General features: G+C 38.5%; 1 protein-coding gene across 5 annotated transcripts in view; it reads left to right on the top strand.

Annotated features, from left to right (window-relative positions):
- The window catches only part of ETV1 (ETS variant transcription factor 1), a 64,669-nt gene that overhangs the window by 16,694 nt on the left and 21,095 nt on the right, over positions 1-26,880 (top strand). For all 5 annotated transcript variants that reach the window (XM_062605127.1, XM_062605123.1, XM_062605125.1 and 2 more), the window contains 3 exons: positions 16,143-16,272; positions 17,811-17,999; positions 21,905-22,152. In XM_062605127.1, coding sequence (XP_062461111.1) covers positions 16,143-16,272; positions 17,811-17,999; positions 21,905-22,152 — 567 coding nt within the window. The remainder of the gene's footprint in view (positions 1-16,142; positions 16,273-17,810; positions 18,000-21,904; positions 22,153-26,880) is intronic.

Raw genomic sequence — 26,880 nt, forward strand, 5'->3', positions numbered from 1 at the left:
AGAGCAGATAACAGCTGGCCTGTTCAGGTGAAATTTGAAAAACAAATCACAGTTTAGTTTCTCATAACTTTCTGCTTTCTGCAACTGAACTTTCCTAATGACTCTTCTTTTAGCAATTATGTTAAAAGCTGTGTAAAGCAAAAATGCAAAATCTGTTTTTCCAAAAAGGTGAATGCTTTTTTTTTTTTAAAAAAAAAAAAAAATCAGCATTCTGTATGTGACACTTCTTCCAAATTCTTATCTAATTCAGAAGACTTAGTTTTTCTGTCTTTATAAAGTCAGTATTCACATGTGGAGAAGGGTGAACTGTGTTAACTTCCTCAGATAAGTTTTCCTATTGTTTCAAGTCCGTTTGCATATACTGAGGAGGAGCCAGATCCTGAACTGGTTGCAATCAGAGGTGAAGCTTTCAGGTACTGTAGAACAGCAAGGACTTTCCAATCTAGGAGTAAAGATGAATCAAGTGTTCAGTTTGCTTGAAGTCAATAGCTGTTGAGATGAAGATTGCTTGCTCCTATTGTTTGGATGGTTTCTATGACAGACACAAGAGGAAGTAGGTAGGATTTGCGGATGTTTAAAGGATGTATTTGGCAGAGAAAACCTGGTACTCTCAACAATACACTGATTTGTAATTCGACCTTGGTACAGTTGGTTAAAAATGGGGATTACCCTGCACCAAACCAGATTGCCTGGTGTCTTAATGGCATGATCATGTTTTATTTTGCTTTAATAATACATATTTACGTTGGTCTGTTCTTCCAGTTTGGTGGGTTTCTTTTTCCCACTCTTTCTTCTTTTGTCCTAAAATGCAGGTTACCCTATAAACTCTAGCTTTTAACTTTTGCTTTTTATTTCTTATTGAATTTCTGATAATGAGGATTTGTGCTGTGCTTCACTTTCTTGATCGGTTTCCTTCTTTATCTTTCATTTTGTTCCTGTATTGTTTCCCTGACCGTCGTAGCCTTAACTTAACACTGCCATGGGGTAAATGTTAATGTTAGACCATAGCTGTTGACAGTAAGTGGGAAGGACTGGCTGTAAAATCCATGCTTCTCCAAGTCTGATTAAACTTCAAGATAGGAAAAATACTTTTTTAGTAGTGATTTGTCACTGATCTCTCACAACCTTTATTCTTTCTCTTACCTCTGGTTTTTTTCCCTCTAGGTCTAGCAAAGGAGCTGTTTCAATGTAGATGCCAGGAGCCTTAAATTATTCAGGAATGTGCTTTTTAAATGCTCTGGCTTGCAATCTTTAAAAGCCTGCTAAAGAGAGTTTCTTTACATAGGCTTCAGGTAGCTGTATTCTTCTGTCGTTTTAACTAATGGCTTAGGATATTCCAAATGCAATTTAATGAGGAGAAGCTTTAGTATTTATTTACATGTTTGCAGCATACAAATCTTTTTTTTTTTTTTTTTATTGCACTATTAGGTGAAAAAGGCTTTGTTTTTTTAATTTCCTTTTTGGAAAATATTGACATATTTTGGTGGAAAAACCCCACACAGCTAAAACAAAGTACAAAACACCAGAATAATGTTAGGTTCTGATAGGCCTACTGAAGTCAAAAGTAGATCTGGTTATTGGGTTTGTTTTTATTGATGATGCAGAAAAGCTTAATTTTGCAGCTTCTAGAAAAAAATTTAGTGGACTGAAAAACATGACAACGTTTTTAACGTGATGATTCACTATATAGGCAGCTGGTAGTCTTTGTAGTGCACAATGTCCTAGAAATCACAGTTGGTAGCGTTTTGGTTTTCTGTGTGTGGCAAGTTGCACACACCAGCATGTTTTCGGGTTTGGGTTTTTTTACTTTTTTTTTTTTTTTAATTGTCTGTGTGGCTGGAATCACCTTTTCTTTAAGTGTAGCTCTGCAAGCATGGCAGTGCTACAAGCAGTCTGGCAAATATCCTACAAGGTGGTGATATTTATTCTTGGTGCTTCCCTATTCCTTGGTAGGACTTTCTGATGCAGCTGTGTTTTGTTTCTTGCCACTTGTCTTGAAACTACTTCCTTTCATAGGTGAGACATTGTCAAATACAGAGACATTTACTTATTTATTTTAGTGCATGCCCAGCTGTGACAGATTCTTTCTAAAGGGCTGTGGGAGTCGTGGCTCTGTGGTTTGTTCTTGGCCTTAGCTTTGCATGACCTTGGGCATGTTGCTTAACATCTTTGTTTCTCGGTTTGAAGTAGGTACAGAAATGCATGTATGACTCTGCTGTGAGATACACAGCTTTCTTAATGATCACTTACCTAGACATCTCAAAAGCATTTTACAAAGAGAGTCCAATGCAATTGTGGTTGTAAGAGCTGGAGAGGTCAGACTGAGTAGTCGATGCTGACCACCTTATCTCCCTCCCTCCGTAGTTGCTGTAGCCTCACTTCTTTCATTGCGTCCCTAAGCACTTGTTTTCTTTGTTTAAAGCAGGACTGAAACTGTTACCAGCTGTTAACTTTTTTTTTTTTTTTATTCTCATTCAGAAGAAATTAGGAACTGGTGTCTTTCATAGAACTTTGTGGGCTCATTTTGTGGTTCATTGCTGGGCATTAAACTGTGCTACTACGGATTTTTTTTCTTCCCCCTTCTTCCTCTAGAGGATTTTGGGAAACACTTAAATCTGCCATAGTTGTGACCTTTTGCATTATTGCAAGGTTTAGTTCTTGAAGAAGTTTTACCAAGAGGCAGACTGTCAACCATAATGCCTTTAACTTACAAACTTAATAGTAGAGAATTTGCAGGTTTGCTTTGATTTTAATAAGCTGTTTCTGTTTATTTGCTTTTCTGCTTGTGTTTTTATACTAAACAACTGGCTTTGAAGGTGCAAGGACTTTAGGTTCTCCTGGACTGTGGTAGTAGTAGCAGCTCACACATCTTGCAAATGTTGATGGTGGCTATAGTACTGTAAAACAAATGACAATACCATACCAAGTACACAGCTTTTGATTTGTAAAACTTTTAAAGTGGAAGGTATTCCTTTCAGAGTGCCCTGCATGCTGTCATGTGAATTTTATTGCTAATGCAAATGTACCTCTGGGCATCCCAGCAGAGACAGCAGCCGCCTTATGCAGAATGGGGCTTAGCTGTGCCAGCCACAGTGAACCTGCTGATCTTCAGCTCTCTGGGGCATGGATGAGCCCAAGCAGCTGGATAGGGCTGCTCTTCCCAGGTTTTGTCCCTCCCTCTCCCCCCTGGCCTTCCACTGGCATGGCCCTGCTCAGCTGAACTGACTTAGTTTCCTTTCCTCAGAGCTTCATCCTCGTTTGCTGTTTTATTGCAGATTAAAGGCTTGGGTTGCATGTGGAGGTTATCAGCTAATGAATAAACTTCAGTCGTCCTGTCCTGTGATAAATCTGTCTCACAGATCAAAGATGAAACATGTAGACCTTTTTTCTTTCAAATGGTAATTTCTTAAGGCTGTCAGATTGCTTCCTAAAGTCTGTTTACATAAACTCCAAAACATTAAACATATTTTATTCAAAATGTTGAATTTTCACTTTTTCAAAAAAATATTTTTTTTTTTTTTCCCCCTATTTCCTCTGAGGAAGCCTCCCCTCCTCCCTTCCCCACAAGGAATACAGGCAATCCTCACATTGTAATTTGTAGTCACGGCAGCATTTTCTGAGCACTACAGCTATTTCTGGTTTAAAACAGATAGTTGTTAGGTTAATTTCATCAGGAGTATATGTGTATTAGAGCATCTGTTCAGTTCCAGTTGTATTAATCAAAGTATGCAGAAATTTGTTTCAGCTTGTTCCAACTGTATTTTCACACAAAAACCAAACAAGACAGACTGAAGGGTCTTCATGTTCTATTTTGATACAATACTGGTATTCTACTTAAACTGCTTTCCATGCAGTGTTCTTGCAAAATGTGTTTTGTATTCCAAGAGCAGCTCAAGTAATGATTTGGAAATCCATAAACTCTGGGATGGTGTAAAATACGGAGGCAGGCTGCAAGCTGAGTCCATCCATTTCTATTTATTTCATATGTTTCTTTCAGTAAAATGTATTTACAGTCTGTATCATTTTTTTGTCTTTTTTTCTTCTGTTTGCTGCCTCAGCAACTGAAGACAAGTCAGGCTCTCCTACAGACTGCTGTGAAGTTTTCAAAGGGTATAGCAGGAAAAAAAGGGAGGAGAGAGCAACAGTCCTCAAAACATCAGTTAAACATTGGAGAGTCTGTGACACATTCATGTTATGTAGGACTGATATCGCTAGCCCTCTGTAAGCGTACAGGAAAAACAGCCCTTGTTTCAGATTCTGTGTCCTTTTGTTTTGGTCCTGTGCATTTCAGTACTGGGAAGTAATTATGGTGAAGCCATTTATAAGCTGATAAATCTGCATAAATGATGATAATTATTAATTTTTTTGACTTTTAGAAATTGTCATTTTTTTCTAGGAATGATCTAAACCTAGTCCAAACTGGTAAGTGGAAAACTGGTTACTTTTTCAAGGCACGTGCTCCAGTCCTTTCCCTGAGGAGGATTCTTTTCCTTCCACTTATTCTTGATGTTGTCCTCATATTCAGTGCATTACTCTTACCCGTTCCTGGATTATAGTTTGACCTTGATGAGGTGAACAGAGAAGTGGACCGTTTTGGTAAAGGCTATCTTTATTCTTATGTATCTATTTGTTCTGTAAACTGAGGATTATACATGTTAGAAAAGAGTGAATCATTAGCAGCTTCATTTCTGGTTGTCTTTTTTTCCTATGGCAGTTTATGAATTTATTCAGCAAATGTGGTTGCCACTAAGTTAATGTAGTGAAATATTTTTTAGCAGTGACATTTGCTGCTGAGTCCTGAAGTCACTGAATAGGAAGGTTACTGACTGGCCAGGTTTTTATCTTAAATTTATATATTATGAGTTGTCACCAAGGACATTTGAAAAATTACGTGTGCAAAACCAGTTCCTAGTACTGCTGATTTGATCCTCTTCGCTAAAATGTTGTTTCCTTTCTGCTTCTAAAGTATACTTAAAAAAGATAAAAAGTTCAGGTTTTTTTTTAATACTCAGTCTTCATGCTGAAACAGAGTGTGATTTTTCCTTATTTACCCATCCGTAAATAAAATTTCACATGACCAGAGCACTAACAGAAATTGAGACAAAAAGAGACTTTGAGAAGTGTCAGTATTCAATAAAGACCAAAATTTCAAGCATTTGGGATTAGAATCTGGGAGCTGGATTAGTGCAAGCATGTGTGTATATACTGTAGTGTATACTCAACTTGTATATATACATATTCTGTATATTCATGTATGTATGTATATATGCATGCATATAAGAAATATAATTGTTAGTCTTGCTGATTGCAGACATGTGTAAAATAATCATATACCTTCAGGACCAATTGACTTCAGAAGAAATGTGCAGGGCATGTATTGGTAGTGTATGTTCAATTGCAGTAATAACGCTTTAAGTAAGTAGTGGCAGAGCTTTAAAGATCTGTGCCGAGAATTGGAGCCTGGTTGCTGGTGATCAAAATTCCACTGGCTTCAGAAAGCACTTTGCTAAAGCTCTTTGAATATTGGGCTACTTATTTAAGTCCTGACTTTATGTTCCTAGACGTAACCACTTCTGACAATGGCTTCTTTGTTTCCCTGTTGAATCAGTGATACAACTTGTGGGTTGAATTTTATTGTTGACTTTTTTCAATAGCCTGCACCTTTTCCAATCGAGATCACAGTTTTTGCAGTGGTTTTTGGTAGTGAACTAAAGATGTAGATTTCCGATTTTAATGACCTAATGATCTGTTACAATTGCCTTACTAGCAAGCATTTGTGAAAATTTAACATTGAAACATGAAGACCACATGTATTTAGAATGGTGACAGTCTCAATCTTCCAATGAAGTAAAAAGAAAAAAAAGCCCATTAGCTACACTGAGTTTGTGTATACTTGTTTTATGAATATATACATATTTTTATTGTTAAAGGCAAAATCAAATTTAAAATTATCTTCTCAAAATGCAGTTTTGTTCCTTTTAGTGCCTGTCATTGAGAGTTGCCAATATAAAAACAAATTGTAAATAATCTTTTAAATTAGTTGTTTTATTCATGCGAAAGAGCACTCAGTGTGTAGTCCTTTTCATTATTTATTGGCTTCTCTTGCTTTTGTGTTTTTTTGAGTAGCTAACTGACAGATAGGCATGATTATCCTTAAGGATAATCTTTTATTATGATGCTCTTTTACTATGAGGATACTCCTATTTTATAGGGAAGCAAACTGACACTGGTTCTGAAGCTAGGCTCCTAAGGCAGAGCGACTTTAAACTAAAATCAGCCTTCTGACACAGGTTGTTTAGGCTGTGAACAGCAAAAGGCAGAATCAGAGGTTAAATCCAGTTTCTGTCACATTTTGTCCAGCTGCAAGTACAAGATCAGCCTTCTCATCAACAGCTGCTTATTAATTCTTGCATGAATACATCAGAAAAGAACAACAACAAAATAATAACTACACTGATGTAACTTGAAACTTTTCCGTAAGATGGGAAATGAGGCAGAATCGGTTCCTCTTTTGTTTTCTGCTGTGGGCATGATTTCTTAAGTATCAAGTTGATGATACCTTTAAAACTATAAATGCATAAAATATGAAATGGGTTATTTTAAGGCTTACTGTTGCTTTTGGCAAAAATACTTGTTATAATTTCCAAAGTTTTCTTCATAATTCTGTTTTTACAAACCCCATTAAAATACAGACCTGAAACCCTCAAACTGCAGATTTACCTGAAGTGGAAAGTGTGTGTTTATATAAAATGCTGGGATATTATCTCACTTGGATATTTTGGTAATGGAAGTTATGTAGCGCTTAGCCATTATGTCTTATAATTTAAATTAAATTTTGGAAATTGCTGCAAATGGAACTCCTGTCCTCAGAAAAGCACACAGACCCCGATTTAGTGGCCAGCTCTTCTCTTTGCATTTAACTTTATTGATAATTCCCAGGTAGGAATACAATTTAAGTTTTCTCCCAGGCTTGGTTTTTCATTAAGGTCTTCCTCTTTAGCAGGAGTTCTAAAGGTGGATCGCCCCTCCTTGCATCCTGCCTGTGAGCCTTTGGAGCCATGTACATTATAAGGAACTGTAGGAATAAATGCCCCTGATCTCTCCAGAATTTTAACTCTGAAAGCTAATGCAGATGAGGAGCAGCCCTGTTTCTCTGTGAGGTCCTGGAGGTTGCAGATCCAGTATACTTCAGACTTCCCCCCCATCCCCAATCATCTTGTGCTGTCCATGGGTTTTAGATCAACTGCTGCAGAACCCAGGTGGTTTAGTTTTTACTATGTTACTGCTTCCTCCTCCAGAGAGCCCTAAGCTTCTGTTTATTCTGGGGGCAGGGGGACAGGGAGAGCTCTCCCTCCTGCCTCACCTGTTTTCCTCAGACATCAAAGCAAGCCAGTTTACTCCTCCTAGCTTAATCCTCCCTTTCTCCCTCCCACCAATGTTCTGCAAATTTCCTTGTATTCTTCTCAGAGTTATCCAGTGTCCATGGTATTTGTCAGCAGGTTAACTTTTGCCCTGGAGGTACTTGCTGGGAGTCAGAGCCCCTCCAGCAGCTCTTTCCCCTCTGGTGCCTGCTACTGCAAGTCTCATACAGCTGGACAGGTAGCTGTCTGGCAAGAAAAGAGAGCACTGAATGAAGGGGGCATAAATCAGAATAAAACAGTGCCTGTGACATCATTTCTGTGAGATTGCTGCTTTCAGAGGCTGAGAAACGGTGTCAGTAACTGCAGCTCCTGCTGTATGAAAATACCTTCCAGACAATTCTTAACTAGAAGCTGAAATCTTTTGGGGGTGGAGAAGAAGAGGGGTCAGCTAACCAAAATCGTACCAAATTGTTCCTTTCCTTGGAGGTAAAAAGGATAGTGTCTTCTAACACCGTGTGGCAGTTCAGCTGGTTAGCAGCTGCCCAAATGTAGTCTCAAATTAGGCCAAAGGACCTATAGTGTCTTAACAACGTGTTTACCAGAGCAGCCTCTTGGAATTGCTCCTTCATGGTGTTTAGGGTGTAGGTTAACTTTCGTTGGTATTTACTGAAAGCTTCTTTTCTTCCCCTTCCTTCTGTAGCCAGGTGGTTTACCCTTTTAATTTTTGCTGTACTGAACATACTTGCAGACTTAAGTTTTCAACCAGCATGGTCCTTTTAAATAAGAAGCCAAGTGGCTACAAATATCTGAATTATCTCTGTGGTGCCTCCAGCACTTCCAGCATCAGAAAGCTGCAGGTGTACCCTCAGTAACTCTGATAAATATTTCAGAAATTGCAACTGCACAGACAAGCAAATGAGGGGTATCTTGCACTAAAAATGGGGATTTATAGTACTGAACCATTTATTAAGCTGTATGGGTGCAACCTCTAATGTTGTGCCCCTCTGTTCCACACTGGGAACTCCTCCACCTCTCAGGAAGGCTGCATCTGTCGTGGCAGGGGGGGTTTGGGTTAGCTGCCCAGAAATAGCTAACTTGGCAAAGATTTTTAGTGTCTTAGCACACAAGTGTTAGAAAAACGCATTTCAGTTAAAGTATGATATTTATTTCCATTATGAGGAAGAATCTAGAAGAACAGGGGCAGCAGTGTCTTGTTTAGGAGTCAGATAAGCTCTGCTGTAGGGAAGTGGTATAGGTCTGCATAGTAATAATGATTTTGTTTCTCACTTTTCCCTGTGTACAAATGCCCTCACATAAACCTGTTCTATGGGGAGTGATGCAACTTTGATGTGCTGTAGGTACAGTGAAATTGCCCTGTTCTCTAGTTCAACCTCAGAGGCTTTGTGTTAATGCCAGATCATAGTAAAGACAGGGAAGAATTATGGTGGTTATGTAGAAGTAATATAGTCTAGATGTGAACAGGTGATTCAGTTAATTTAAAATCTATTTTCATCAATATTTGGGTTTTGTCTTTTAGTCTGTAATCTGTGATGATTTTTGCTTTAAAAATAAAAAAATAATAAAAAAAAAAACAACAACCTTTCTTACTCCAAAGCAAAAGAAAGTTATTTTAACAAACAATGCTTGTTGATGCGGATGCACTACTGGAGATTTTAAGGTCCAGAACTTCCCAATATCAGTTGTGGGAAAATGTGGTCTTATTTTCCACCTTGAAACTCTGTCATAGTAAGGAGGAATAAATTCCAGCTTTCAGTGCAGTTCATTCTCACCTGCTTGCTCCTTCTTCCTAATCCAAATTCAGAATCAGTGTTTTTTTCTTTTCATACCATGTCACCTCAGAACAGTCCATGTAGACTTTGAGGATAAAATCCCACAGTTTGGGGCTGTCTTTTATTCTTTACACCCTATCTCTCCCCACCCCCTGAGGATTTTAAAGACTGATTTTAAAGCATTTGTGCAATGCAGTATTCAAGTAGACCGTTAATTGATATGCAAGGTATTGTATGCTTTAGGCTGTAAGAGAAAATAAGCAATTTGCTTCATTTCACAGAATGAGTTCTAACTGTTATTAAAGTGCATTTGTAGTTGCATATTTTCCAGTAAAGGTGACAGATTACTTCAAAGCTGGTATTTTCTTTTTGTTAAACAAGGTTCTCAAATAGATCCATCTTGCCCACGTATTCTGTTCTTGCCAGTTGGCTTTGAAAGCTGGTGCTTGGGCTCATCATTCAGAACTAGCTTCCAAAAAATGAGGTCCCATGCTGTTTCTATCTATTGAGCTAGTAGGGGCTGGAAGGATCTGATCTGAAGCCAAGGCAAAGACTGAATTGATGGAATCATATCTAAGGGGTTTGCCAAGTACTGCCCAGTCATGAAGTTCCACTTTCAGGGAAAGGGCACTGAGATGAGGGGTGACAGAGCATTTGCTGTGATACCAGCTATCCTTCGTTTTCCTTACCTGGACTTAAAGCGAGGCTGCCACATAGGAAAGAGCTAGTTTTTTGTACAGTGCATTTTCACACATTTCTATCTTATCCCTTCTGCATGCTGTTTCCTCATTTTCTTCCTGGTTACATATATGCATTGGAAGAAGAAAATGCTTACTGCCCTTAAAGGTATTACACATGTTTTAACCGTACGTAATGTATCATCACAGAGGCATGCTTGCATATCTGGTATGCTTGCTTCCATTTGACTCTGTCTGCACACACACAAGCACTCAAGCAGAAATGCAGACTGTTTCAGGTGAGTGGTCACCATGCAGTGGGACTGCATGGAGGCCGGTTGTCTGTAAGGCCGAATTCTGCCTCTCAGGCAAGTTCTAGTTTTCTAGATGCACCCATAGGATGGAGATCATACACTCCAAGAAACTACTTGACAGGATTGCTTAGATTTTCCTCCCCCCTTCCCATTCCCCCTTTTCTAGCAGCTTTCGTTTGTGAGGTAGTGAAAGCTGGGGTCTCTTGTCTATGTTCATATGTTGAGTTCTTATATAAACTGCCAGGATAGTCTCTGAAACCACAGTGATGATACATCTCTGTGTGTCATATATCCAATTTGTCACCAGCTTCTTACAGTATCTGGCAGAGAGCGGGACCTAAATGAAATCCAGTTGACTGGAGCACAGCTAAAATCTGATAGAACTGACTTTGATAGATCAAATGGTTGAAGAATTTGGTGGAGCCAGTGTAGATGTAATCTGTTCAGCCACTTCTAAATCATTCCACAGTCTTCAAGTCTTGCTCATCTTTGCAGCTGTTGCAGTGGTCAGGAACAAAAAGGTTTTTTTTGCCATTGCCTAGGCAAGAGATTGCCTGGGGTGAAAGCAGTTGCAGATCTTGCCTCAGTCATCCATGCTTGCAGTCAGTTCTGACAGCTGTTGCAGTGGTCTGTGTGCATAGGCTTTAATTCAAAATCTGAGAACAGTTTAGTTGAAAAGACTCAATTGCCAGCCTTTACTGTCTGTCCTCCTACTGTCTGTCCTTCATCTGTCACCTCTCCACCATGATGTTTTTATTTCAGTTTTTGTTAATACATGAGGCTGCATGCCACATTCAGCTGCAGCAGCAGCAACCTCTAGAGTAGGAAGGAGTGGTCAGCAGGTCTGACACCTGCTTCACCTAGTACCTCCTATGCATCCCAAAGGTTAGCTGCAGAATTTCTCATCTTAATGTATAGTGGAACGAAATGGAAAGACCACCCTGCTTTTGTGTCCCCTTGTCTTTAATCAAATGCCTGTTAAATGGTGGTTGAAATTCAGAGTAGCTATCTACAAAAGTCTGTAGGTCAAATCATAATGATCTTGAAATAAATAAATAGCCTCCAGAATGAAGCAAGCTATTGTTCCGTAAGTTAAATACATGCTTTTGAAATCTCTTCAGAAAATATGTGTAAAGCCTGGCATTCCCACCTAAATACATTCTAATTACCTAGAAGGTCATTAGAAAGTATTTAGTTTTGTAGCTTAGATCATCAGATATGCAAATACCTATACTGAACGTATGGTTCAAATGGTATTTCAGAAATCGAGCATTTCAGGCCTTGTATGAACCCACAATACTGTATTTGGATTTTTTTTTAAATGCCTACTGAGAAGAGCACCTAGGTCATTCCTGTCACCTGAGAAGTAATCAGCACTTTACCCTCCTTGATGAACCCTGTAATAAACTGTTTGTTTATTGAAAGTGGATTTTTTTTTTATTAAAATGCCTACCTGTTGTACTTGCAGCATAAATAATTTGTTTGAATCATCAGGTGAGTGCTGTTAAGTTATAGTGAGCGAGGAAAATTGCAAAAACACAAATTAGGATCCCTGTCCTTAAGTGTATTTCAGTTTGCATTTTGATAGCAGTTTAGAAATGTTATCGCCTGTTTTGTCACAGACATAATTCACATCTTTCTTCAGGCACTGTAAACAAGAGAAATGGTTTAATGGCTCCATAAAAGGCACTCTGTGCTGATAGCTGAGATTAGACCCTTTAGTAATGGATTTTTGTGTGCTGGGGGATGGGGAGGGCTTGGCAGAGGTAAATGTACTGGTAAAGAATCTTGGAGAGACTGATGTATCTGAAGTGCCTGCTGCATTTCTGTGTGTATTGGGAGATAGATTTAAAAGTGTGTCAGTGTTGGCTTTATCAGTAGAGGGGCCTTTTCTTGATTTTGAAATTTTACCAAGTGCTACTTGGGTCACCCCAGTCAGGCTAGCATCTGGAGTTGTAGTGGTATTAATTTAAATGTTTTTACATCTTCTGCCTTTTCATCTTGCTATTAAGAAAATCAAATCCCCTCTATTTAAATGTGTTCAAGAAATCTGTCTAAGCTAACATCGCATATTAACAGTTTTGCCTCAGTATATCATAAAAATGAGTTACTTTATTTACTATATCAGGTTTAGAGGGTGATTTGAGAGCATAAATGCTCAGAAAAAGCAGTTCAGAAGCATGCAGCAGAAATGTTTTGGGTGTGACTTACTGTGACTTTTCTGGTTACTTTCTTTTCTCTGCAGATACATAAAGTCCTTGAACTTAGTACATGTAAATGTAGTATCACTTACGAGACATCAGAGTTCACTAGCACAAGTAAGGTTGCTGCTGTCAGTTGATTTTATACCACATAATAAATGCTCTGGCCTTAAAAGTGTTGATCGTAACACATCTTTGTCTCTTTGGTCAGTGGAGTCAAAATTGCCTGCCCTTAACCAGTATCACTGAATTACCAGTAATATTTCATACCTTTTAAAAATATGCTTAAATTAATTTTCTTCAGAAAATAGATTTTATTTTGTCTTGGAGGCAGGAAAATGAAATTTGAAAATTATGACTTTTGCTCAAAGCAGAAATGATTTGAAATTTCATGTGAAACATTCCTTGTTTCTTCTTTGCCTTGGACAGTCATTTCTTGAATTGAAAAATATTTTAAACTATTGCTTTTATATTTGATGCAGTGCATTTCTGGAGCTTTCTCAAAAGAAATGATTCAGTTCTATCTGTTTCTCGGGCTGGAAAATATACAAAACACTCCCTTCTGGAACAAAATGTTTCTTCCTTTAAATTCAGAGTTCTTAATAAAATTGTTCTTTGTATTTAAACTGGGTGTCATGAGCAAAATGTTTAGGATTAGGATGTTGACAGCAAAGGAGAACAGCACTTCAGAATGAGGGGTAGCAGATTTCACCCTGTATTTTTGCGTGTTCTGTGTGAGTTTACTTTGTGGGGACATTATTATGGTTTTGTATAAAATCTAGGTCTGTACAATAGCACTTTATGTGTAACACGTGAGCCATCTTACTCTGCCGATACAGATATATTTATGCACAGAGAATATGCATACAGGAAAGTATTATACCTCAATCAATTTGCTACAGATGGCAGCAGTCCTTCTGCTTGTCTCATATTTGCATGTTGGCTTCACAGAGGCTCCAGACAGGGTCTGTGGATTGAGTCCGTTCTGATACTGATATGCCTGATTTTCCCCAGTAGCTGAGATGAGGTGTTGAAGACATCCATCTGAATATACATTGTAAGATTGTTTGTCTTTCAAGTTTGGAAGTAGTTACCTGTAAGTAATCACTCGGGATGAAATCTTGGCCCTTGGTCACTTCTTAATAAGATCATTATTAAGGCAGAGTGCCCGTTACTTTAATAGGGTTGAGACTGTTCTGGGGTTAAGTAAAGTGAATTTGCCATCAGGAAGAAAAAAGCGGTGGGGAGCTGGTTGTTTGAAATGTCATTTTGTTAATTTGGATGTGTTGGTAGCTTGGTATGCTGCACTAAAATTAGATTGTATAAATAAGCAACCTTGCTCTCCTTAAAAGAAAATGGATTGAAAATATAAAATTGAGCTTAGCAAAATGGTGTATGTTTAAAATCTGTTTTAATAGGTGCAGTATGAGTGCACCTATGAAGAGTGACAGGTGGAGGGTTTCATTGATGATACGAGAACTGTTTTGAATATTTGAAATTTTAGTGTTGGAATAAGTCTGTCATCTTCAGCCACACTTAAAATGTGGTTTGAAAGGTCAAGTAGCCTTCGAGAAAGCCCCCCAAAAATGCAGGAAGTATTTTTCTCAGGCTTTTTTCCTTTCTACCCCTAAAAGTGTACACTTAAGGAGTTATAGATAAGGCTTAGCGTGGTGACTGTCTCAGGGGACTGCCCGAGGAAGGCTTTAAATTTTACAGCTACATTATCTTTCTGGCCCTAGTTAAGATAAAGATCTAATATAAAATCACTTTGGACTGTAATGCTTCCCCTAAATGAAATGAAGGTGTTAACCTACTTGATTTGATACACTTTACCCTAGCTTATAAAGCTGAGAGGAAGGTGAGGTAAACTTTAATTAAAACTACAGCACAGATGCCTTCTAGCACTGTGCCCTGTACCTTGCTAGGACTGTACAGTAAGCAAAATAAAATGTACCTCGCAGCCGAGGCAGCAGGCTGGAGCCGTGTTCACTGAAAGTAATTTAATTAGTGTTGATCATGACTCCAGATGATGGTGATTTGATAAGGAATAATTTAGTACTTAACAGCCTTTTACATGCACCAACTCCATGTGGGAAGGTAAAGCAAATTGCACAAAATGAATGTGCTGCTTTCACTTGTGCCTGTGCCAGTGAGCTGGAAAACTGCCTGTTAGCAGACGTTCAGGCTCTCAGCGCTGTGATGAAATACCCAGCCAGTTCTCCACACAGGGCTGTGGTGTGGGAGTCTCTGTACTCCCGTTATTTAAAAATAAATAAGGGAAGTAATTTTTCATAACAGATTAACTCTGAGGAAGTAGCAAAGTTAAAATGAAAAAAAATAAATTAAAAGATAGAGCAGCATGTGGCCTTTGTGCAAATACGTGATACTGGCTTTAAAAAAGTCTTGTGTTTTAATTCTGTGATTAAAGTCAAAGAGGTTGCCTGCTTTTGCATCTGAGCCACTGTCCTGGAGTTGTGGGGCCCATCACGTGCATTAAATGTGTGGCATGTGTTATCTGACCAAGACATGCAAGGAGAGTCAGCAGCAAAAATTCACTAGCAAACATGAAATGAACAACAGGATGTCAGCCTGCTTTGCAGTTATGGTGGAAAGCTGACTGGGTTGCATTGTTAAAATGTGAGAATCTTTATCCAAGAAGTCTGTATGGTCTTTTATTTTAGTGCAAATTCAGACCGTTTTGCTCAGAAAAAAGTTCTTTCCTTGTGACGTTCACTGCTTTTCATCTCTGTCTCTTAAGTTACTGTGCTGTGCCTCCTGTATTTATGTACCTATTTTCCTTTGTAGTCTTTCCAGGTAATTGACTATTAGTCATCAAATATAGTAGCTCGGTAGCAGTTGTAGAGACAATTCTTGTGAGTTTTGTGAAAATATGTGGCTAAATAACATAGTGCTATCTTGTGGATGTCTCAGCTGAAAGGCAATAGTAAAAGCTGGCATGTAATAGGATATGAGAGGACCCATTTGTGAAAATGTTTTCTGAATGTTGCCCAACTGTGGGAAAACCCATGGTGAGAATCTGGAATCTAGATCTTACTCACAGATTCTTACAAATCAGAGTTTGTTAGTTCTGATGCTGGCTTCTTAGACAGCATTTCATTTACCTCCCCCTCCCCATTAAACATATGCATATGTAGTATCAGAAAATAGTGTGTAACAGTCTTCCCTAAGTTCAGATGCAAGGGAAGGGGCATGATACTACTTAATGGTGTATAATAATGTCCTGCTTTTGTGCTGAGGTTCCCTATACAGGGACTGCTTGCATGTATGTGGATTTCCATGGAGGTATAAGTGTCCGTGCCGGGCTAGAGTGTGATGTTCAAACTATGGTGTCGTGGTGATAGCGTCAAAAATTAGTGATAAAATTGAAGCAATTTTTGTGGCACTCTTTGAAGTGAACTACGATTGCATTTATAGCTAAAAGCTACCTCACTAATATTACTTAGAAACATTTGGTGCTTGGGAAGTATTTTGCTTCTGACAACATTTACAGTAGTTAAGCCAAATATAAGTGGGCTGTTATTTTCCTGCTAATGAGATGGGATCCTGGCCATCATTCTATTAAACAATAAAAGTGTTAATAGCCAATGCAAAGGATCTCTGGTGTCTATTTTTCAATTGACACCCAAAGAAATACTTGAAATGTTTATTTCCTTTATTGTTTTTAGTATTACAGTGGTTTAATTAATCATGTGTTTAATTAGAAGTGCCTAGCTTACTTGAGAAAGCTCATTGTTAATATTGTACTTGGGTTTTAATTATATTTTCTTTCACTTTACAGTGGCTTTTCATGGTCTCCCTGTGAAAATCAAGAAGGAACCCCATAGCCCATGTTCAGAACTTGGCTCCACTTGCAGTCAAGAGCAACCATTCAAGTTCAGTTATGGGGAAAAGTGCCTGTACAATGTCAGGTAAAGCAATCAGGAGCATGTTTGCAGTGAGAGCTGCTGAGTTAAATAAGGACTGACTAAAGAGTAATAAAACCATAGTAGTGATCCTACAAAAGTTACCTCTTCAGCAGATAACAGACTGATGAGATAATGCATTTAGCTGATGAACACTGATGGAGTTGTTTACAATTGTATCAAACACATAACCATTTTAAAGCAGCATTTTTCATTAAAATGCATATTCTCCATTCCTTCTCCATGGGAGATGGTGAGAGTTTAAAAACACAGGGTGCAAGCTTGAAGTAGAAGGAAGGGCTGTCTTGTTTTCTGTGAGTTGGGTTGAAAGTACTTTCAAAATGCATTGCACACATTGGGAAAGAGAGAGATCTGTGTAACAGGCAGGAGATTGACAGGTCTGAGCAATGCATTAGGTATTCAACAAGTTTTGCAGATGTTATCTGTGTGTGTTTGTGGGTGATTACAATTTAAAATACTATTTCATTAGGCTTTGCATCTTTGTTACCTATTCAAAAGCAAGTTATCTTCTTTTATAGGGATAGATAATAAAAGCTTTATTTATTTGTGGGTAGTGGAGGGGCTTGATATCACTGCATTCTTTATTGACTTTCTTTTGGTTTGCACTTACGTGTCACTCCTTCCTTTAGTGTCAGCAGTGAAGGATTTCTTATTGGCATTTCAGTCTACTTTAGGATCTTTTATCTAGCTTGTGAGTTCTTAGTCTCATTAATGTGCTACCGAAGCTGTTAGCACTTAAAGCATTTACATTTAACTTTTTGGCTATAAAAGGAGAAAACAGAAAAAAAGGCTGGTCACAGAGGAGTAATTTTGATTTCAAAAATTAAAATGCATACATTGATAGATTTGATGGGTGCTAGGGTATGTGATATAAGCAAGTACGCAAGTTCATGCATGGTGTCTGCCTAAGATCTGCATTTTTCCTGTTTAGAAGGAGGGATGATCAAAGTGTGCTCAAGATTTTTCCTGATTCAGGACACCTTTGAAAATAGCATCTATATATTTGTGGTACCAGCACTTTATTTTGGGGGGGGGGGGGAGCGAGGGGGAGAGGGACCCTGTCAGGAGAGGCTGCTGTCATCCTAGTGTGGTTAGCTAAGCCAACATACCATTGTTATTCCTTCCCTCTAGCTGTATTGTTTTACTGTCTCACTTTGTGGTTTGTGCAAGCTCTGAAAAAGAGTCTTGACAGGCACTGCTGGCTGTTCATGCTCTAGTCCAGGTGCTTCTACTTTTATGTATTTTGTATACCTCCTGTTAGAATGTCACTGTAAGACTGAATAGTTGAATAGTTTAAAAATACATATCTGTGCCCCAGAGAAGAAAATGCTGCGTTGAACCACTTGCCTCTAACATGTTTTTTTCTGTGCTCTTCTTAACGTAAAATAGAGAATTCCTCTGCCCCAGTCTGATAAATGAAAAGCTTATGTGACTTTTGTTTGTTTTTTCTCACTGTAGATGCTACTTTTTTTTTTCCTTCAAAGAAAATAACCTGACCTTTTTCCCCTTTGCCTTACTGATAGTGCCTATGATCAGAAGCCACAAGTGGGAATGAGGCCCTCCAACCCACCGACGCCATCCAGCACTCCTGTGTCACCACTGCACCATGCCTCCCCAAACTCAGCTCAGACTCCTAAACCTGACCGGGTTTTCCCTACCCATCTCCCTCCATCCCAGTCCATTCAAGATAACAGCTTCCCTATGGACCACAGGTAAAACACAAAACACTTGAGGGATCTGTACAGAAAATGTTTCAGTTGTGGGTGCAAGTCTTTTATATAGGGTAGCACTGTCTTCCTGCCCACAGCTATTCCCTTTTGGTTTGGGGGACCAAAGTGAAAACCAGCAAATTTCAGGTTGTCAGAAATATGTGTGTTTTATGAAAGACTGGCACCCGCTTTAGTGCATTTCAATAGGAGTTCATATTGGCAGTGGCAGTTTTAATGACCTCCTGCTTCTGTCTGGTGAGGGTGGTTACAGGGCGCTAGATAATCTCATCTAGGTTCCCTTTCTCATGTTTATGGTTTTCCATGATTCCCAAAGATTAGGCTGGATGGTCTTTCTAGGTCCCTTCCAACTTGGGCTGTTCTATGATTCTGTGATTCACTTGAGGCTACTAAGCCCTACAAGGTAATGAAGTCACAAGCAGGCATGATACTGGATAGAAATATCTGTCCTTTTGCTAAGCAATTCACCTATCTAAGAAAGGGATAAGTGTCCATGTTACGTTACTGCTTCAGAATATTCTCTGGAAGGGTGGATCATTTTTCCAACCCCATTTGAAATGTAGTATTTCAGACAAACTGAGATGCCAACATAAACTGTGCTTACATAACATTAGTCAGAGTAAAAACCACAAGAGCTAGAGACTAGAATTAAAGTTTAAACTGTCCTTAAGTCACCCTGTTTTGTTTTGATATGTTAGAAATCCCCAGACTACTGACTGACTGCCTTAGCTCAGTTGTGCAACAGATACACTCAGTGGATTTCCCTGATTTTTGAGATCAAGCACTTGCTTGTGGAATTCTGTTTATCCTCACCTTTATCACATGAGCCTGTTTATGTGTGCTCTGTTGTGTGGTTGCTCTGAGCATGTAAAATTTTAGCTGTATATAAAGAGATACATATGTTCAGAATCTTGGCTTAGCTTTTGAACATCAGCAAATTAAGAAGCACCTGGAAAGATAACCACAGTTGTTGGCAGTGTGATTTGCAAGCTTCTGCTTTAGAAAGGGCCGTTATTTCCAGGGATTTGTGCAGATCACTTCTGAAGGGGGTTTCTGAGGTTTATGTTGCTGTTTTATGCTCTGCTGAAATAGCTTTAAATACCACCCAAGGTTTTCTATAAGCCGTTTCGGCAGTGAAGAAACACTGGATTGTCCCCTTCAGCTGCAGTAGTCACCATCTTTCCCCCCTCTCCCTCCCTGCTGTGGACTGTGGTCTAAGCACGCAGGCCCCCAGTTGGAGTGAGGCAGCAGTTTTGATTTCAGGATAGTGGATAAACGTGTATCTGTATGTACACCAAAGTCAAGTTATCAGCAGACTAAAATCTCCAGAAGCTAAATGGCTTCTGTGCAGAGAGTAGTGGTAAGATTTATCAGATGAAAAAGTCTTCTGTTTTGGAGCAATTTGTCAAGAGAGTACTGAAGGTACATGTCAGCCTTAATGTGAGTATTTATAGAGATTTGCATGCATCTTAGTATACTTTTCTGTACACATAAGACTTGCTCTGCACAAGCTTTGTAAGCTCTTTACATGATCCCTCTCACCTCCATGTTTGGTGTTCATGTTCCTTAGGGCATTTTGCAGTAATGTTTCCCCTCTGTAAAAGAACATCATGTGTTCAAGTCAAAATAGGTGACTCAAGCCAAAAAAAAAAAAAAAAATTTTTCTCCTTTTTTTAATGAAAGGAACAATTATAAGACATTTTTTCCTCTTTTTCTTATTTATTTCAAATCTTCTCACTCCCAGCTTGAAGCAAATGTGTACTTCATATTTTTTGTGAAATTCAAATCTTCATGATTTTTAAGGTGATATGCTACTACAATGAGTATATTTAGAAAATGTCACTGAAACAAGGGACCTACCTATGTGAGTTCATATATAAATCTGTAACTCAGGGCATATTTCTTCAGAACATGCATTGGTGGCACAAGATAGCATTAGTATCTAGAACATACAGCCCATACGTCTTCATACAGGGCATGAATATATGAACGATAAGTGGTCCTAACAAGTACCAACAGGAATCAAATCCACTTGTATAAACAAATGGCTTGATTCCATACAAAGCTTCCAGTACAACAAGTATTATTAACTTCCTTTGAGGCTTTGTGAGTGAGCCTGTTTCTTATTTTAACTTCAAGTTGCAATTTTCTGATTCACTCCTTGACAGTTCTTAATGATAATTTCTGCTTCTTTTTTTGGCTAATGAAAAAAGGAAAAAAGGGAAATGAATGCAGTGCCAGTCAGCTTAACTGTTTCATAATACATTTGAGTTTCTGAGTTTATTTTCTGCAGGTGTAGGTGGAATTGCAAAACCCAATGCTACAGCGCAGTACTCTTTCTACTGCAAAATATTACATTACAGCAGCATTAAAAAAAAAAACATACATTGTCTCCACTACTACATTGTTAATAGTTTCTGTAGCTCCCACGGTATTTATAATTAAGCAATGATAGTAATTATTTGTCAGACAAAGTTCAGAGCAGTATTATGACAGATGTTAGTAGAGTTAGTAGAGTTTAAATTGTTTCAGAAACACATAGTACATATGTAGTATGAGTTGGTAGTCAAGGATTGTATTGCCTGTGCAGTCAAACCTCTGCATTCTTCTTCACTCACCCAGTTTTCTCCAAGGGAATATCTGCTTTTGCTTGTGTGAACCAAACTTTTTTTCAGATCCAGAGTACAGGGAGCTGAAGAATGATCAGTTCACTTGCAGAGAAAGGCACAGGGTTGAAGTGTGTGTTTGTTTGTTGGTTTGTTGTTTTTTTTTTTTGTTTGTTTGTTTGTTTGTTTTAAAGTGTGTCTTGTCCATGATGAGTAATAGCAGGACTAGTAGGCAATTTGCTGAAAGAAAGTTGCATCTGCTGTGATCTAGTGCAGACAAAGTATTACTGCAGTGGGGGTTACCATTACTGTGGTAATCTGCAGGAGATGACAGGAGGTCTTTGTGCTGTTGATAAGGGCATGGTGGAAAAGTAGCATCCTTGCATTCTTTATGCTTCTGAACCTGCAGCTATCCAAGTAATTACATTCAGGCCTTTTAGTTCAGGTAGGTATGTCTTGTGGAAGAAAAAACAAGCATAATTTCTTGAGTAGTGTTGCATGTAAATGAAGTTAATTTAAAAGTGAATTATCACATTTTATGTCTACTGAAGAGCATTTGGGAGTAGTGAGTGGCAGCATGGCTTGTATGGATGACTTCTTTCATTTAGAAATGACCAAGGGAACAAATTAAGGCAGGAGGGGAATTATTAGGCATTGTTTCTCTTTGCAAAAGTTTGCAGCCTCTCCTTTATGTTGGGTGCTTACATTCCTTTCCCATTAGAGCTGGAATGCAGTGCCAGCCTTGCAGGTAGATCTCCCACAGCACTATCCCTGAGAGGACAGAACTGTGGACTTTCACCCTGGAATGATTCCAGGTGTTATGGCAGACAGTGCTCTTTATTCAGAATGTTTGTTGTGGTCAGAATGGTTTTTGTGTAACAGTAAGAATGGTAATAGTAAGTTAGAGCAGAAGCAATATGTTGCTAATGCTTGTGAGAGAGCAAAAACTCTGCCCAAGCCTCCTTTGTCTTACTATGGTCCGATGTCAGTCTTTCTGTTGATTTGAATCTGATCTGAACCTGTTTGCCTCTTCTGTTGAGAGGAGATACTGAAAGCCAAACAGATGGTGGTGGGGACAGGTCTTGGAGCTGGTGTTAATCGGTGGGCTTTTTTGTTTGTTTGCTTGTTGCTAAATGATCCTGATGGGAGCAATTGGAATGTCGTAAGCAGAATGTTTGCTACTGAAAAAGTGATACAAGTACTAACCATGACCTGTGATGATCTTTGGGAAATGGAATGTCACTCAAGCCCTTTACATGACCTCTCCTCTAACTTCTGTCCTAGATTTCGCCGCCAGCTCTCTGAACCTTGCAATTCTTTCCCACCTTTGCCTGCAATGCCAAGGGAAGGACGTCCAATATATCAGCGCCAGATGTCTGAGCCAAACATCCCCTTCCCACCCCAAGGTTTTAAGCAGGAGTACCATGATCCAGTTTATGAACACAACGCTATGGTTGGCAGTGCAGCCAGTCAAAATTTTCCCCCTCCTCTGATGATTAAACAGGAACCTAGAGATTTTGCATATGATTCAGGTAGGTGAGACTCTCCTTTATTTCTGCTTAGTAAAGTAGTATATGAATCTAAGCCAGTGCTATTGGTATTTTGATTGTACAAATTGAAACTTGCTTTTTTGGCTTCTAAGTCTTCAGAGTAAATTAAGTCTGAGTTTACACAATAGTAAGATTGCTACATGGTACAGTGTGACTTGTGCCGCCATTGCTTGCTCTGCAGAGGATTTCATTTTCCATAACTCTCTGTCCAAAAAGCGCGCAGGTTAAGAAAACCAGAGAAGAAAAAATCATGAGTACAAAACTGAGCTTTGCTTAAGTGGGGGCTTGTTCTGTACTCTCTCGTCTGTGACCTCTGAATTTGTGTGCTCCATTTTTACAAGCTCTTTCATTTGTCTGCCAGAAATAGAGGACTCTTTCTCTTCTTGCTTGCACTACTTTAAATCAGGAGTAACTCCGCTGAAGTGGGGTTTATACAGCTATAAAACCAATGAGGGAGAAGAATCAGCCAAATTGGTGTCAGCTTCTCAGTTTGTGCATACTGCTGTGTTTTGTGGAGGTACATAATCTGTGATGCCAGGTTGCTGATGTAGAGAATACGCTGTTGCTGTTAATAATGTTTATTATGATTGTGGCAACTGGAATCGAGCCTTATTGCTCTATGGACAGTATAAAGCAGAGGAGGCAGTGGCAGAGCCTGCTCTTAATAGCTTCTGGTCAAAATAGAAAAGATAAGTGATAGAAAGGATAAAAGCATAAATCAAGGGAATAACATTGTAAATGTTTGCCACAATTTAAACATAATGTTGATATTATACTTGGGAAAAGAGAAAGAGAATTAGGGAAGACCAAAAGAAGTTTAGTAACGAGTACCAAGTAACAAGGAGAAGAAAGCTGGAATGGTGGCATGGATTATAACAGCATGGAGTGGGCTAGGTGGGGTAAACCGTCGATCATTATGGAGCAAAGAAAATGCAGTCAAAACATGTTTTTCAGTTTTGGTGTAAGTGATTTCTGCAGCATCTGTTCAGTCTTTACCTCTTTCCTGCTCTGTGTAAGTTGTACAGTTGAAAGGGAGGGATCGCTGTGAGTCCTTACTGTGCTTCTGGAGGAGGGTACCTTACTTTTGTACACTTGTATGCTGAGTTGGGTAGGGAGAAGGGGTGGTACTGTTTCACTTCAGTCTGACTCTTCCTCTGGGTTTGCAGTACCTGCAGTGCTTTCCTGCTGGTTCAGTCTCTGCCTAGATGTTTTTGCCATTAATTTGCCAAAGGCAAATGGTAGCTGAGTTGAGGTCTCCGTTGAAAGTTTAGCCGGTGATAGACTATCTTGCAATTTGATAAAGCTAGAACTGGCTTTTGTTGTCTTTTCTGTAGCTAACCTAGCATTTTCTATGTAGTGGGCTGTTTTGTGGTATCGTTAATATAAAGTTCTGGTTTTAGAGCTGATTTCTATGTTAGAACAGGGGAATTCGGAAAGTAGAGCTGCTTTCTCCTGTCTTATTCTTGATAAGCAAAGAACCAATCTTTAGGCAATTTGAGTTAGGCCAATACACGGAGGGGCTTGGGTGAGATATTTTTCCAAGCTGAAATATAAGACAATATGAAAATGAGTTCAGATTACAAGGATCAGATCTAGACCTCCACCCGTTTATTGATGAAGGTTCTGAAATACATGTCTTTGGCAGTTGTGTTGTCTTTAATCTTACAGAACAGCATGGGAGAAACTGTCTGCCTAGTTAATCTGGCAATAGATAATAAATAGGGGACTGCAGCTTCAGGCACTGCCAGTCTCTTGCAACCTTCACTAGCACTGTTACTTATCCTGCTAAATTAAAGGGTGAAAAAAGGCCCTTTTGTAAGCCTGCTTCATATTCGGCTAGGAAGTGGGATCTTCTTCTTGCATACTATTTCTTTAAGTCTGGGTTGCCTGGTTCATCTTTCTTTGGGATATTTTTTATGGAAAAATAGGAAATTTTATTCCCAAAGGAAGATGTGCAAACTTGTATCCAGTCCTGTCATATCTTTCTTTTTCCCTTTTTTTTTATGTGCCAGCAAGATCAGCATTCCACTTTATAGTAATGATGTTCAAGTAAAATGGTTGTTTCTTTTGTAGATGAATAATTAGTTTTTAAAAATGTAATAGCTGTGTAACCAGTGGTCATGAAAAATTAATCTGTTGGTATCAGGAAGTACTTTTATTGGCCTCAGAATATCTGCATTTAAGTTGACACATCTGTACACTCCATAAATTGCAGTCAACAACTGTGGTCTGTTGATATTTTGTTTTGTTACCATCTGTTCTCTAGAAACCATCATTTTCCATCTTTGCTAAGAGTATGTTAAATAACCCCTTAGGAAACATAATGTATTTGTCACTGAATCATTGATTTCATTTTTCACCTGTGGATGTTCAGGGAAGGAGGAATGCCAGAGTTAAAAGTCTTTTTTTGCATGGTATTTTATTGCAGCTCAACTAAGAATATAGAAACATATTTAAAAAGTTCATTGCAATACACCAAGATGTTCCTTTTGGGATGTTTCTGGAAGAGCCTCATAAAAGTTCATTGCTTTTGTGCACTATACTTTTATACTTTGTGGGAAGCTGGTGAATGAAAAACATTATTATGGGATGATTATAACTCTATTAAAACATGACATTAATTATGACATGGGAAATGGCAGATCAATTAGTTGTAATTGTAATTGCAGGTATGCAATTTCTATTGCAGAATGTTTGAGATAATGGAAAAAGAAAAATGTCAACAGAGTAGAAGCTCCTCCTTACACATCCACACTTCTAGAAGTCACAGGGCATCATACATGTTCAATCAGACTTTGTTTTCTGCCATGTACTCTTTTTTTTTTTTTTTTTTTTTTCTTCCCCAGGGCTGCCAGTTGTATGTATTTAGTACTTGATGCTGTATCTGGCAACTTTGAGCACAAAGATGCAGCCAGAGACATGGAGTGCTTTAAGATTTTGCATCATTAATGAGGCTTCCCAAGATCTTTGTTTAGAAGGGCTAATAGTGGCCATTTTTGTACAGTTAGCACTTCTAGAATTCAATTCATGTACTCAGGTACTTAAACAAAAAGGCCAAACTTGAGATACCCCATCTATTCTGGGCTTTATTTTTATGCAGGTTCTTTTCAGGCTTGGTCTTCCCTTCTTAATGTAGTGCATTTGAGATAGACTAAGGTAGGACTCTAGCTATGCACGTATCAATTAATATTAAAGATCTAGTTTTAAAATGACATCTTAAATTATTGAGTTTATATCATATTTTAATTTGACCAGTTGAAATAGTTATTTTGGTTGGAAAGTTCTTTAGTGAGCATGTCTTTGGGGACTTCAAAATTTGTCACACAGGGGTGTTAGAGGGAAGTAGAGGAAGAATTGTTGCTTGCATATACTTATTACTGGTTGCCAGAAATCTGTCTGTTGAAATCCAGATCTCAACAGATAATGCCTCTAACCTGCTCAGTCATTCATGAGCAGGATAGAGGCATTAGCAGGGTTTTTCTCACAGTTGTATTTCAGGGTAGCCTCACGGTTAATATGCTTGAATGGACCTTAGAAAATTTGAATTCTGTCTGTATCACTTCCAAAGTTAGTTAACTTCCAAAATACTAGTTGCATCACTTAAAGAATTAATTATCCAAACAGGATTATTAGTGTCTTGCTTTCTGAGTTGTTCATCCCTTAAATTCCTGAGGCTTCACAAGCAATAAATACCTTGCGTTGGCATGTGAGAATGGATGGGGAACTGCCCCTCTGTTAAAAGAGATGAGCGGAGGCAGAGAGATACATCAGAGATATATATACCTGTTTATTTTGGGTACCCAGTTAGGACTGGATAATTTCTGAAGAACATTATGTATTACATATGTTCAAAGCTCAGCTCCTAAGGACTTTATTTGAAGATTAGGGTCCCTGTGTAAGCACTGCAAAAATAAGAAGTACATAATAGGAAAAATTGGCAGAAGCATTGTGACTGCTTTGGAAAACTTTGTTAGAGATGGAATGGGCTTTGTTGGGGCCTAAAATTGACCATTCAGCTGTATTAATCTTCAGGTCATCTTTTCCTTTCTTCAAGTGTTCTGCCTCATTAGGTACACAACTTCCAGCCTCTGTAACAAATGAAGCAGGTGCTCCACCTGCAAAGCTGTTTACAACATGGTGCTCTCTTCCCCAAACAGTTCTGACCTGTGCGCTCAAGAGACAAGAGTGCCAAAGCAAAAGGCTGTATCATAATTCATTTGCAACAAAGGGGTTGTATCAAAGTTGCACAGGAAGTTGTAATAATGACACTTCTTAACCCTTCCTGAGTTTGCTTTTACAGGTGTAGGATGTTGTTGGCATTCTGCCATCCATGTTATAAATGTTTATTTACCAAATGACTGGGAACAGAATAAAAAGCAAGACTGCTTTCAAATTCCTAATGTGGTTTTTGAAAAGAAAATCACTGAGAGTTAATGTGGAAAACGATCCATAGTAGTACCTTCTTCCCTAGAAATTGGCTCACATGTCCTTAAATTTATGAAGTTTCAGAACAGTGTGAGAGAATGTTTAAATTAAGATTTCAAGGGAAAAAAAAATTCTTGGGAGTACATTTATTTGCAGATTGCCTTGGTTTTTTTTCCTTTCCTTTTTTTAAACAACAATTTGATATTCCATTATACTTCTTGGAAGCAAGGTTTACACATTTGAAGGTGGTAATATGAAGGGAAAAAAAGGAAATCTTATCTGTCA

Source organism: Pezoporus occidentalis, unplaced genomic scaffold (genome assembly GCF_034315485.1).
Source record: "Pezoporus occidentalis ecotype Australia unplaced genomic scaffold, CSIRO_AGI_Poc_V1 ctg9, whole genome shotgun sequence".
NCBI lineage: Eukaryota > Metazoa > Chordata > Aves > Psittaciformes > Psittacidae > Pezoporus > Pezoporus occidentalis.